The sequence below is a fragment of the Silurus aristotelis genome (genome assembly GCF_946808225.1).
Source record: "Silurus aristotelis genome assembly, chromosome: 21".
NCBI lineage: Eukaryota > Metazoa > Chordata > Actinopteri > Siluriformes > Siluridae > Silurus > Silurus aristotelis.
Window position 1 is genome coordinate 16,003,380 of NC_139594.1, and position 15,126 is coordinate 16,018,505.

At 37.8% G+C, this 15,126-nt stretch overlaps 1 protein-coding gene across 5 annotated transcripts in view; it reads right to left on the bottom strand.

Annotated features, from left to right (window-relative positions):
• The window catches only part of vps50 (VPS50 subunit of EARP/GARPII complex), a 207,510-nt gene that overhangs the window by 9,732 nt on the left and 182,652 nt on the right, over window positions 1-15,126 (bottom strand). For all 5 annotated transcript variants that reach the window (XM_083523569.1, XM_083523567.1, XM_083523570.1 and 2 more), the window contains 3 exons: window positions 14,278-14,374; window positions 8,498-8,656; window positions 2,934-3,055 (listed from right to left, as the gene is read on the bottom strand). In XM_083523569.1, coding sequence (XP_083379695.1) covers window positions 2,934-3,055; window positions 8,498-8,656; window positions 14,278-14,374 — 378 coding nt within the window. The remainder of the gene's footprint in view (window positions 1-2,933; window positions 3,056-8,497; window positions 8,657-14,277; window positions 14,375-15,126) is intronic.

The following is a 15,126-nucleotide window of genomic DNA, read 5'->3' on the forward strand; positions in this document are numbered from 1 at the left end:
GCTCCAGAATATATGATTACATGCACATTATCAACTTGTGCTGTTAATATCATGAACAGCAGCTACGCTAATTCATCTCCACTGCTTCTCTTTCTCTCCCCATCCCGAGGCATCCTGAGGTTTGGCCAGCTCCAGTCACGTCCCACCTCGTGAAGATTATGGACCTATGGATGATCATGGAGAAGTAGATGCCGAGTGTTTAAAGGCCCTGGCATGGAGAAGCTGATGCTGGATCTATGATGATCACAAATTGTTCTGTATTGTTGAAAGATTTATGACCAAACTCTTGATGTCACCCATATGAGGATGGGTTCCCCTTTGAGTCTGGTTCCTCTCAAGGTTTCTTCCTCGTTACATCTAAGGGAGTTTTTCCTTGCCACTGTCGCCACGGCTGCTCATCAGGGACAAACGCACACCATTCACCTTCACTGTTGTTTTCTGTAAAGCTGCTTTGAGACAATGTCTGTTGTGAAAAGCCCTATACAAATAAACTTGACTATTTCTTTCATGTTTGGACAGTCGTAAAAATCATTTCACTATATGTAATACTCTGTATGAATGTGTAGGTGACAAATCAATTCGAAACCATGCACCATCATCACTGTCAAACATTTTGACCTTCTCGTTTGTGAACAATGACACAACAGTGTCATTCTGATGGCAATGAGATGTTCATTGACACAAACAGTTACTTTTGACAGATAAACAAAGGATTCTGAGAAAAAGTAGAGGCTTCGGCGAAAAAAATTTAAATAAAAAAAAGATACAAAAATTCCAATGTGAGGTGCTGTTCGTACAAATTGTTTTGAGAAATGCACTTACTGGTTTGCAAATATTAAGAATGGTTTGAGAAACGCTCCAAAGCAACTGAGAAAAACTTAAATATACTTAGGACTATATAATCAATCCGGGGTGTATGTTACTTTGATTTCTGCATGCTTATATTTATACAGACTCCAAAAAAAGAAATGGAAAGGGTTTTCTCATGAATACCAAATATGTTGTGTAAACGATTATACAAATTTACATATAAATCAGTTCATATGCTGCTTGACAAATGCAGCCGACTTTTCGGTACACATCAATAACATGGAAGTAATTGATGCGGAAAATGCATTACTCTGATCCTTATTCTTTCTTTTCAGTTTCTTGACAACCTACAATCCTGAGCAATTTACATTTAGATTTTAATGGAAACGTTGTGACCCGACCTGCTGTATGTTTAACTTACAGAATAGAAGTGGTCTTTTCTGTACTGAGTTAAGTCAAGTTTATTTCTATAGCGCTTTTCACAACAGACATTGTCTCAAAAAAGCTTTACAGAATTTAACAGTGAAGGTGAATGATGTGTATTTATCCCTGATGAGCAGCCATGGTGACTGTGGCAAGGAAAAACTCCCTCAGATGTTACGAGGAAGAAACCTTTAGAGGAACCAGACTCAAAACGGGAACCCATCCTCTTTTGGGTGACATAAAGAGTGTGATCATAAATCTTTTAACAGCAACCTACAGTACTGAGCACTCTGATGCTCAGAAACCTGGCTGTGGATATATGGACCAGACATCTCAAGGAAGTGAGGAGGAAAGGATAGAAGTGTAAAGAAGTCTGACAGCACTGAGGAGTATGTAGATTCCTATTACCCTGCTCACATAGCCACTCCCTAGGCTTAGGGGGGGAAAAAAGGGAGTTTGAACTTTTGACAAGCAGATGTTTAAACAACTGGATGACAAAAATGTCCAAAGATATCGCTAAAAGAAAAACTAGCTGTCTGGAAGAAAAGGGGAATTGCTGTTTTTTTATTCGTCACTGCAACACCTGAACAAACACTGGCAAAAAAAATAAAAATAAGCCCAAAGTATAAGCCTCATACCTTCTTCTAGATACACAGTGACACCAGATAAGAGAAAGCTGAATCGAAATCTTGATGGATGCAGCAGTGAAAACCTCCATCACTCAAAGCCAGTTTTCTAGAAATATATTTATATTATTGGGGGAAATTGTAAATGCTGCCTCAAACACACTTATTTACAAATTAGGCATACTGTAGCCGAAAAGTCTCTTCTTTATATAGAGATATTTTTCTATATACAAATATACCGAACCAAAAACAGCAAACCAGACAACCAATCATTTTATCACTAGCCTTTCTGTGTTCGATCTTTTGAGGTAAATAAATAAAAAAAAATTAGCCTGTTGTGTTATCTCTCTCTCTCTCTCTCTCTCTCTTTTCAGTCAATCACACATACATTACCCAATCACAATTTATAAACTTAAGTATGCATAAGAGGGCAGCGGTGGACAGTAACGAAGTCAATGTAATTGGTTACTGTACTTAAGTTGTTTTTTTATTATGGATCTCTACTTTACTTTACTAGTTTTTTCATTTGGAAAGACTTAAACTACATTTCAAAGTAAAAAAAACAAAGGGTTTGGGATCATGATCATTTTAATAGATATTAAATTGTGTTTGACTTTAATATCATTCTATTAAAAGATCAGTGTGCTGAGAGTAAAAAACACTTTTTACCTGACCTGAGTTGAATAAGTAAAGAGTCTTGTGACAAAAATGATAATAGGAACATTATAGCCATAATAAATCATAGTACTTTAGACATTTGAAAGCAAAAAACGAGTTTAAACGGAGCACGTTTGTTTTTGAGTGTATCTCTACTTTTAACTTCGTCTAAGGATAGACGAAGCGTTCCTTTAAGAGTCATTTATGTCTTCACACAAACTGAGTATATGTCATAAGTCTTGCGTTACTATAGTCACCAATTCAGCAGTTAGAATGAGAGCATTGACATACAGCCAAAACTACTGACAAAACTGATCTGACAAATCAAAATAAAAGCTCTAACATTATTATAATGCTATAAAAGTCTCAGTGATTGCATCATTGTTCTAGATGCTCAGGGCAGATGTGACCACTCACCCTTCAACCAGTGTTCGGTTAGCCAGACGGATACAGTGCTCCCAGAGGACATTCGAAACAGGAAGGGGGATCCGCACTTGTTTGGAAACGTCACCCAGCCGTTTGTTGAACTCCTCAAATTCCTATAACATAGAAACAGAATGTTCAGACGACTGCTGCAACATTTATCCACAGTTTAACAACTTCCATCTGTGCTCGTGTGGTTTGGAACTTGTTGAATTTTTTCTTTTCGTTTTTTAATGATGATGATGCACTGATGTGTTATATCGCGTCAGCAAAAGAAGCCAATTGGATGACTTTGCTATTTCCTACACGAAATGAAATCCTCCTCCGAGCCTGTGAGAGCATGTCCTCTTCATTTCGGTTGTAAGGTTTAGCCATACAAAGCAAGCAGTTTCCTCTATAACGCAGTAAAGCTTTAGGGCAGACCGATCTCCCATTTGATTCAGCTTCAGTTTCATTTTAAAAACTGTTTCTTATTATATAAACTAATATCATGGATGTTTTAAAGCTATAAATTTTAAAGTAATAAACATAACTAAGGTGCCTGTGACCAATCAGTGTGCTCGTGGAGATTTGTGACTATTCAGCTATACGGGTGCTGGTAAAGTCAGTAAAGTCAGGTACTGATGTAGGTGAGGAGGCCTGGGGTGTAGTCAGTTCACATTCATCCCAAAGGTGTTCAAATAGGTTTGAACACCTTTGTGTACAGTTGTGTGCCTCAACTTTGCAGTACCAGTTTAGGGACTAACCACACACATCTAAAATATTCAAATGTCCCAATACTTAAAATTTGTTTGCCTTTCTATTACTTTGTTAGTCTGTCTGTCTGTTTGTCTGTCTGTAATAATTATAATGACAGACATATTTTTCAGAGTCAAAAACAATGGCTTTGTTTCCCACAAAACAGTTGAGTGCCCCTGCCTTAAAGGATATCAGGAAGTAAAACATCTTGTCTTTCTCCAGTAGACCCAAATGTACTTTCTAAATGATGATGATGATGATGATGATGATTATAGATTCCATCCCATTATTCAGTTACAATCTTTGGTACAGTTCTACAGGATAATAAAAAAAATGTAAATGCTGATAGAAACAGAAAACGATGATGCACTGAATCTCCAGAAAAATGAAGCAAAAACAACAACATTATTGTTTGAACTTATAATTTTCAGAAAATAATCCAGCAAGGTTGTGTACATTGTTAAGTATTTGCACTGCCATTGTTAGACAAGAAACAAACTCGGTAATTAAGCTGAATAACCCTGGTGCCTTGCCAGCTTTGATGATCTGAAATCTAGTCAGGAAATAAGAGTATTATGGAAGACAGTCTTCAATATAATACTTGCTGTTATCAGCTTGGTGAGCTCCGCAAGTTTTGTCTCCATTGTTAAAGCACAACAAAACCAGTTCCATAACCTAATAAAACAAATCTCATCCCAGCAGGAAGATATGGTAGTTAAGTAATAATTATACTAGAGACATTAAACATTGTAGCCTGCGCCACTTAGAACTGTGGTTCCAACCCATCTAGCAACAGTGAAACATTAATATCATGCTTTCTCCATTAAATGTATTTTATCTGCATGAGTCTACGTATTGTGTTGTTGCCACATTACCGGCTGATTAGATAACAATCAGTAAGCAGATGTACAGGTGTTCCTATAAAAGTAGACAGTAAGTCGGGGAGTTAGATGCCATAACCCGCAAATAAGCTTTATATTCATTGATCAAACTCCATCTGTTTTATGTAGATTTCTCCAATAATACATTAATACCAATACGCAAATGATCTCTGGCATGCTGATGAAAGAAAAAATATATATTTTTTATTATATATAGTTATTATACATACTATATATTCCATAGAGATGCTTCTATTTACCTTTTTGAAATCCTTCCAAATTATTGCCATTTCAGTTATTTAGCATCTGTCAAATAACTGATATCCATGACCTTTAAATCTGGATGAACTTCAGAGACATGGAAAATCGTGGCCAGAAAGAAAAACTATTTAAAAAAAACAAACTAACTGCAGACAGAATCTTCACCTCGGATACAATTTCCTTTTAGATTTTTTTATTTCTACGCATTTGAACTCATTGTAATGAGTAAATTTACTCGATGATCTCTTCCTAACATTGTAAAAAGGTTAGTAGCAGGAAGAAGAGCTTAAAGATCGCCATTAGTACTTGATGTGCTACATGGATCATGGTGTGCCTTTAAATAAAAATAAAAATAAAAAAAAACAGAAAGAGGGTAAAGGAGGACAGATCAGTCAGATTCTCCAATTTATTTTAGCCAAGCAAATAGTTTTCATATAATTCATAAAGTTGATTTATGTGGGGGTCCAATTTGAGCAGATGCTGTACTTGTCCTTTCAGGTCAATTCTATTTACGCTGAAATGTACTGCAGTGGACATTTGGATTCATAAATATTTGATTTCTACATCTTTTTTTTGCAGTAAAACAAGTAGAAAGATGTATTCAGCAGTCAGTATCCTACTTTAAAAAAAAGCACATGCAAACAATATTCATTTCATAGATAAATACATGTGAAAGACTGGAACTTCATCAGTCATGTGGTGAATTTGTAATAATTTCTACCACTGATTTTTTTGTTTGTTACTGAAATATTTCCCTTTTCCACCTGAGGTAAAAGTCACTCACCGGGACTTCATTGTTGTTTCCTGATTTCCTAATCTCTGTTCATGTTACCATTTCTGGGAATATAATCTGTGATGAAATCATTTAGTTCTGTCTTTGTTGACAAAATGTCTTCAAAATACTTTAGGAGGTCATTTACAACAATTTAAATCTTTGCCCTCAATCATCTGTATTGTATAACAAAGCGGGTGCATTATAGATAAAATTTTGCCATTATTATTATTATTATTATATAACTACAATCTGAATTAAATATGACTTGTGATAGAAGAGTATCTGCAAGAGTGTAAGGGAAAGTTTATAGGACTGTGGTGAGAGCTGCGATGTTGTATGGTTTAGAGACAGTGGCATTGGGTAAAAGACAGGAGGTGGAGCTGGAGGTAGCAGAGCTGAAGATGTTGAGGTTTTTGTTGGGAGTAACGACGATGGACAGGATTAGAAATGAGCTTATTAGAGGGACAGTGCATGTAGGACGTTTTGGAGACAAGGTGAGGGAGGTGTGATTGAGATGGTTTGGACATGTGCAAAGGAGGGACATGGGGTGTATCAGTAGGAAAATGCTGAGGATGGAGACACCAGGAAGGAGGAAAAGAGGAAGACCAAAGAGGAGGTGTATGGATGTGGTGAAGGAAAACATGCAGGTAGTTGTTTTGATAGAGTGAGATGTAGGGGACAATGGAATATGAAAACAGATGATCCACTGTGCCGACCCCTAATGGGAGAAACCGAAAGAAAAAGAAGAAAAATCTGAATTAAATAGGCTTAATGACTGATGTTTGTAGAAAGAGAGACACGGCCCAACCAAAATAAAAAACCTTTAAATATCATTTTTAAGTGTTTTCTTAATGTGGAGACTTTAAAGCACGTTAGTAACAGGAAAACTTACATTTGTTCAGGGGTGTGGGCCAGAATTCAAAAGACATCCAACATGCATTTGCAGACAAAACAAAAATCAAGACTCAACATATAACAACCAAATTTGAAATCTGTTTCTATTATAGTCATCTGCTTTACTGTATCATAGAGTTTACTGTCTTATGTAGAGACAATAAAATTCTTTCTCTGTGAATGCTGCCAGCAGCCTTTGACATAAATTATACAGACATAAAGAGGAAAAACATTACATACTATAGTGCAAATGCAAGAAACAGACGTGTGTGCATTTGTAACGTGTACAGTGTGCAATGTTGAGATGGTAGTCCTGCAGATGTAGATTGGGCCCATGTTTTTATTCACGTTTGTATAAGGGTGTATGTATGTGTGCAAAATATATATATAGTAGAGATAGTCTGTTTGCGAATTATTAAAAAGAACAATTAGTTCAATTAAATCCTTCCAGCCTCTTGCGTTCAGTGTTAATAAATAAATAAAAAACACTCAAAGAGCCTGTCTAATCTCATTGGGTAGAGAATTCCAAAGTTTTGGTGCGCAGGAAGAAGCCTGGTCACCCATCGAATGTAAACGGATAGGAGGAACAACTAAAAAGACCAGAATCAGAGGAGAAAAGAGCACGCCTTATAGTGTAGACCGTTAAAAGTTGTGATAAGTAAAGAGAAGCCTTACCGAACTTGTAGTTCATCAGAAAAAAAAATTAATAATCAATTGGAAACCTAACAAGGAGTCAATGCAAAGACTCCAAACCGACAGAAAAACGCTCACCAGACCTGGTCTTTGTCAAAATCCTAGCAGCTGCATTTTGAACAACCTGCAATTTGTAGTAGAAGTAGATTTTTAAACCCCAACAAGCAAACATGAAAGTAAACGATGGGTAAAAACAAAAGTATTAATCTATTTTTCTGCAACCGGAAAAGATGATAACGGGGCGTAATCTTGACGTGTTTTCAACTGTATTCTGAACGTGGCAGTCGAATGTTAATTTTGAGCAAAAATTAACCCCCAAATGTATTCGTTTTTTTTTACTAAAACTCCAAAACAGAGGCTTCTACTTTTAAGGTTTGAAGAGCAACTTTATTACTTTGATGGCATGACCTCTGAAATCACCATTTAGGACATTCTTCCACTATTAACGAAATTCATCATTAAAAAAAAATGCAGTGTTCAAAAAAGCCAGGTTCTGCATAATCGGCAGGTTTTGTACGAATGTACAGTATCCCACAAAAGTGAGTACCTCCCTCACATTTCAGCAATCATTGTAGTATATCTTCTAAAGGGACAATACAATAGAAATGAAACTTGGATATATTTTAGAGTAGTCAATGTGCAGTTTGCATAGCAATACAGATTTACTGTCCTCTGAAAATAAATCAACATACAGCCGTTATTGTCAAAATAACCGGCAACAAAACTTGTTGTTGTCCTTTCGAGAAGATACAATAAGATGGTTGCTAAAATGTGACGGGTGTACATGTAGGACGTTTTGGAGACAAGGTGAGGGAGGTGAGATTGAGATGGTTTGGACATGTGCAGAGGAGGGACATGGGGTATATCGGTAGGAAAAGCTGAGGATTAAGCCACCAGGAAAGTGAAAAAGAGGAAGACAAAGGAGGAGGTTTATGGATGTGGTGAGGGAAGACATGCAGGTAGTTGGTTTGAAAGAGGCAGATGTAGAGGACAGGAGGGTATGAAGACGAATGATCTGCTTTGGCGACATGGGGGAAGCCGAAAGAAGAAGTCGTCTTGAAACTTAAGACAAAAAGATCTTAAGATCTTTCGGTCATTACACGATTGTGATAATTCATAGTAAGTGTATCACAAATAATGTCAGGAAATCGGGTTTCTACTGGGTTAAACCTAACCTTTAACCGAGAGGCTATAACCTGTCCATGACCCTTTTGCTTATATCTGAAAATAGAGACATGGAGTCTGGCTGGGAGAAAGTAAGACAATGTACTCATCAGCTCACATAAAAGCCCATTCAGCACCACACAACACATTACCTTTAAAAGGACATCCACATAGACGTTGTGCTGTGACATTATCTCTTTAATGTCCCATTTCACTCCTGCCATCAGCAGCAGCATCTGCTCATAATCAATGGCTTTAGCTGCCACTATCCAGTAAGTGGGCTTGCGTAGCTCGCTGGCTGTGGACACCGTCTGCAAGAGAGCACAGGATTTAGAACTACATTTCCAAATAAGTCATGCACAAATACTAAGACAGAAGCAGCACAATTATTCGTAGAAAAATCACCTTTGAATGTGAAATTTTATGCGACTTTTATGTTGCAAGTGCAAACTAAACTGTTCATTTCAGAGGCCAAAGCATGGTGTAATTATGAAGTGGGTGGTGATCAATCAGTTCTTGACAGAATCTTGGACATTTTAACTTTCCTTAATTATTCTGTACTTCTGGATTACAGACTGTTGAGGTTAGTGATTTACACGTGGGGGTTTTGAAGGCTTAAAATAATGACACCTTTCGCGAATATTTCAATAAAAAGGAAGCAAAGGTCCAAGGTTGACATTTGTAAAAAAAAAAAATAAATAAATAAAAACATTCGGTAAATACCAGTGGTGGCATTCAGGGCCAGCAAAGCCTTTTCTTCTCCATTTCGTTTCATATATGTAGTATGTGTATGTTAGATTTTTTTTCCGATCAGATTTCAGCCTTTATGTGCTGCCATGTCTATCTAATCTGCCCAGGGCCTTCACACTCAGTAGTGCTGTCCTTCTTACCCTAGTCTCTGTTAGAAATGGGTCTGTTTTTTTTTTTTTTAACCAATCAGATTTCAAATTCGCCTCACAGCTAACTGGCCCAGAATAACGTCAGCATTTTGCCGTCCTCTGATTAGTTGGTCAGAGGGAAACTGTTACAGCCAAGTTTAACTGGCAAAACATGTCTGTAGCTCTGCACACATTAATACATCTGAGTTGAGACTTTTTTTATGCCCACAATGGCTAAAGGAGGAAGAAAATTTAATTTGGTCTTGGACAATCCATTTTCAAGACAGACTTTTCCAGAAAAGCTAGACATTGTGATGACAACCCCAAAGCTAGCTAGCTTGTCTCAAGCTTGTAGAGGTTATGAGTTGAATTAACTGGGTTTCTAGCTTCAGTAATATGGTATTCAACCTCCATATGTGAAATTTCTCTCTCTGTAATGCCATGTGTTGTTATATTGCGTTTTTGTATTGTGATAGACACACACACACACACACACACACACACACACACACACACATATATACACACAGTGGTGTGATTTTTTAATTTCTTTGCATGTCATCAAAATAATTTAAAGATTAGTAAACGATAACACAAGTGAACACAACATGCAGTTTTTAAATAAAAGTTTTTATTATTAAGGGAAAAGAAAATCCAAAACTACATGGCCCTGTGTGAAAAAGTGTTTGCCCCTAAACCTAATAAATGGTTGGGCCACCTTAGCGGCAACAACTGCAATCAAGCGTTTGCGATAACTTGCAATGAGTCTGTTACAGCGCTGTGGAGGAATTTTGGTCCACTCATCTATGCAGAATTGTTCTAATTCAGCGACATTGGAGGGTGGACATTCAGGGACATTCAGAGGTGGACGTGCTGGTGTGTTTTGGATCATTGTCCTGCTGCAGAACCCAAGTTCGCTTCAGCTTGAGGTCACGAACAGATGTCTTCCAGGTCCTGAAGCAGCAAAACGGCCCCAGACCATCACAATACCACCACCAAATTTTACTGTCGGTATGATGTTCTGTTTTTGAAATGCGGTGTTACTTTTACGCCAGACGTAATGGGACACACACCATCTAAAAAGTTCAACTTTTGTTTCGTCAGTCCACAGAGTATTTTTCCAAAAGTCTTGGGGATAATCAAGCAGTTTTCTGACAAAACTGAGACGAGCCTTTATGTTCTTTTTGCACAGCAGTGGTTTTCATCTTGGAACTCTGCATCTTGGAACTCATGTAGACAATTTTTGCCCAGTCTATTTCTTATAGTAGAGTCATGAACACTGATGTTAACTGAGGCAAGTGAGGCCTGCAGTTCTTTGGATGTTGTTGTGGGGTCATTTTGTTCGGCCGGCCACTCCTGGGAGGATTTTCCACTGATCCACGTTTTTACATTTGTAAATAATGGCACTGTGGTTCGCTGGAGTCCCAAAGCTTTATAAATGGCTTTATAACCTTTTCCAGACTAATAGATCTCAATTACTCTTTCTCATTTGTTTCTTAATTTCTGTGGATCTCGGCATCTTTTGCTCTAATTCAATTTGTCAGGCAGGTCCTAATTAGGAGATTTCTTGATTGCGAACAGGTGTGGCAGTAATCGGGGATAATCAGTAATTCATTTCTGAATTTGATGGAAATCCAGAGGTACATAGCAAAACCCAAACCATTCTAGCAAGCAGAGACATAAAATGTCATTGTACAACTCTTTGATTGAGACCAATCATATTCTCGTTCTCAATCTTTTTTTAATTTTTCTCTTTTTTTTATTGCCTAATTTTACAGCTCAAAGTTCAACTAGATAAAACCAGTGATAATCAAAACTACACTCTTTTTCCTTCATTTTTAACTGCATCCGTTCCCCCTTTATGTAATAAAGGGGAAACGGATGCAAATGTAGATTAAGTAGATTTCAATTAAACAAACAAGCGGACAAATTCAATTTATAATCCAAACCTATATATCTAAAATTAATGTGAATCAAGCAATCAGTAAACAAACTGGGAAAACTAGAATGTAGGTGTGGAACCAAAATGAGATTTAAAAAAACAACAACGTATAAATCAAAATACAAAACCAAGATTTGATGAACAACAGAACTAAGTCACATGAGCGTAAATACTTTGCACTGAGCTAAAAGGATGAAAGTCCTTTTAAACTGCAGCTGACGTGTAAATATTTAGAAAACAGCTATGACTGATTGGGTATGAGGGTAATTGTGAACAAGTGTGTGATGGGAGTTAAAGTCCAGTGTGGAAATGCTTCAACAGTGTGGTGTCTGGTAGAAAATGAAGCATGAGGCAAATTTTATTTGATTGTACAGTGGATTGTACAGGAAGCAGGGGGATGTTTAGAAGAGATGGCAGTGGAGTTTTTAACAAGACTGTTTAACAGGATTTTGGAAGGTGAGAAGATGCCTGAGGAATGGAGAAGGAGTGTGCTGGTACTGATCTTTAAGAATAAGGGAGATGTGCAGACCTGCAGTAACTACAGGGGAATTAAGGTGATCAGTTACACCATGAAGTTATGGGAAAGAGTAGTGGAAGCCAGGCTGAGAGAAGAGGTGACCATCTGTGAGCAACAGTATGGTTTCATGCCGAGGAAAAGCACCACAGACGCATTATTTGCTTTGAGAATGTTGCTGGAGAAGTATAGAGAAGGTCAGAAGGAGTTGCATTGTGCGTTTGTGTATTTAGAGAAAGCGTACGTATTGTATGAGGATGGCAAGTGTGTCAGAAGTATGTGAGGGTGGTGCAGGACATGCATGAGGACAGTGTGACAGCAGTGAAGTGTGCAGTAGAAATGACAGACTGGTTCAAGATGGAGGTTGGACTGCATCAAGGATCGGTTCTAAACCCTTTGCTGTTTGCAGTGGTGATGGACAGGTTAAAGGATGAGGTCAGAAAGAAGTGGACTATAATGTTTGCAGATAATATTGTTATTTGTGGTGAGAGTAGGGAGCAGGTTGAGAAGAGCCTGGAGAGGTGGAAGTACGTGCTGGAAAGAAGGGGAATGAAGTAAGAGAGAGTACATGTGTGTGAATGAGAGGGAGGGCAGAGGAATGCTGAGGATGGAGCTTAATGGGGAGGTTAATGGATGTGGTGAAGGAAGACATGCAGGTAGTTGGTTTGAAAGAGGCAGATGTAGAGGACAGGGGGGTATGGAGACGGATGATCCGCTGTGGCGACCCCTAATGGGAGAAGCCGAAAGAAGACAGAAATAACAACATAAATGTCAGACTTGTTACATTTGAAAAGAATAATCTAAATCCTGTAATGGTCCAGCAAGAGCCCAGATATCGAACCCCACTGAAAACCTATTGAATGACCTGAAATTCAGTTCAATTCATTTTTATTTGTAGAGCACATTTAACAAAGGGTATTGTTTCAAAGCAGCTTTACAGAGATAAAGTGGAAATAGAAGAATGTATACGTTTAGTGCCTATAAGTTTGTTTCTTATAACTGAAAGTTTTTCCCTAATGAGCGAGCCGGTGGCAACAGTGGCAAGGAACAACTCCCTTAGATGGCACGAGGAAGAAACCTTGAGAGGAACCAGACTCAAATGGAAACCCATCCTTAAAGTCCTTGAGCTGCTTAGTAACTTCATGGATTTTTAGGTTTTTATGTGCAACCATCCTCAACTGCAAAGTGGTCTCCAATCCATACACAGGAGATCCCCTTGTGATTTGAAAAAACTGTGTGAAATTAACAGACACTTGATGCCGTAAAAGGCAAATATTGCTTCCATAAAATATTAGTTGGGAGGGGTGTGTAGGTTTTTTTTTTTATTAATGTTCCCAATTATTGATTAAAAAATTTTTTTATTTTTGGAAGTTCACATTAAAGATGTCACAAAGTTTGACATTTATGTTTTGCTACTTCTGTCTTGATATTTAAAAAACTACAATTACATAAAGGTGTGTAGACTTTTTATAGTCACTGTACACTGAGCACTACTTTAGCTAACAGAGCATAAACTCATTTTCAGGTGTTTCTCCTTTTGTTCTAGCAACAAAAATGTTTCACGCTACGGTATAGCTAAACCATAAATAGTGGCACCTTAGTAAATATTCCTGAATAATTTGTATTCCCACCTTTAATTCTCATCATTGCCTCTTTGTTTACCATCAATTACACTAGGGGCGTTCGAGTCAAACTGGGACTATTCATTTTACAGGTATAAAAATGGATGCTGGTGTTGCGGTACCACACACAGGAGTAAGTGGTGGGTGTGTCCTGTTACTGATAGTCCATAGACCGTAATCAAGATGGCCAACATTTGAACGGTGTAAACATTTCAAAGATGGCCGTCAGTGACGATCCCGGTCGTGGGGGTTCCCTGATGATGAAGTAAAGCAGACTGTCCTAGGATGGTTCAGGTGTACTGACAAATCTTTCTATGCTGAATCATTCCAGATGTTACATAGACATCAGAAAAATGTTCTAAATGTAGCAGGGGAGTGTGTCAAAAATAAATGAAGTTTCCACTCTGTTCTTTTATTTTATAAACTCAAAAGTCCCGGTTTGAATTGAACTCCCCTTCATATTTGGAAAAGTCATTTTGTTTAAATTATTAATTCCTAATATAGAGATAGAGATCTTTTGCAGTCAACGATATGTGAACACCTCATTTATACAGAACAAACCGCAACACACTCAAGCACATAAACACACACACACACAAGCAACTAAGCACAAAAAAATCCTGAATTCCAGCAAAAGGTCTGTGCATTGATGCGATACAGAGAAGTTATGAAGGTCATTTAGTTGAGGACTGGACTAAAACTGTGTCCAGAAAATCGTGGCTATATTTATCATTCCTGTAAAGAGGACGAATGAGATCCAAACATAGTAGCAGCAGTTTAAAGCTCTGATAACAAGCGTGAACGTGACATCACCACTGCCCCGTATCACCCAGACACAGAGAGAGAGAGAGAGAGAGAGAGAGAGAGAGAGAGAGAGAGAGAGAGAGAGAAAGAGAGTGGGAGAGAATGAACTGATAGGTTTTGATGAAGAAGACACAAAAGGGCAAATCCAGAAATAGAATTGAAGCATGCTGACCTGGGAGTAGAACTGTTGCAGAAAAGGCTTCTTGGCTGGAGGCATCATGGTGTCCAGATGAGGCTGGAGAAGCTCAAACTGCTCGGCCAGGAACACACTGCGGAAAGAACGAGGGTTACTTCACTAGTGACTTTTTAACGTCACCAAGAAGCTAAACACATTACCGACTGTAGTGCAATTTGTTTGTTTGATAGTGTAACTACTCCTAGTAGTGTTGTTTTTATATACCATTTGTATTTATATACTGTACTGCATATATTTTGTACTGTGTTTCCACTTCATATTTGCACGTTTTCTTTTTGCTGCTGTAACATGTACATTTTCCCACTGTGGGACAAATAAAAGTTTATCTTATCTTATAAATATAAAAAAAAAAAATATATATATATATATATATATAAAATATGAGAAAATATATTGGATGATAATAAAGCGGTAGTTAAAAGGTAGGTGCTGGAAAGAAGAGGAATGAAAGTCAGTAGGAGTAAAACAGAGTACATGTGTGTGAATGAGAGGGAGGGCAGTGGAGTGGTGCAGTTGCAGGGAAAAAGAGTTGGAGAAGGTGGAGGAGTTCAGGTACCTGGGGTCAACAGTGCAAAGTAATGAAGAGTGTGTTAGAGAAGTGAAGAAAAGAGTGCAGGCAGGTGGAGTGGGTGGAGAAGAGTGATAGAAGGAGTGATGTGTGATAGAAGAGTATCTGTGAGAGTGAAAGGGAAAGTTTATAGGACTAAGTTTTTTTTTTCAAAAACTGTGTGGAAGTGTACATAGAAAAATTGATGCTGTTTTGCAGGCAAAAGGTGTTTCCACTGAACATTGATTTTTCACACCTCTGTGTGTGTGTGTGTATAC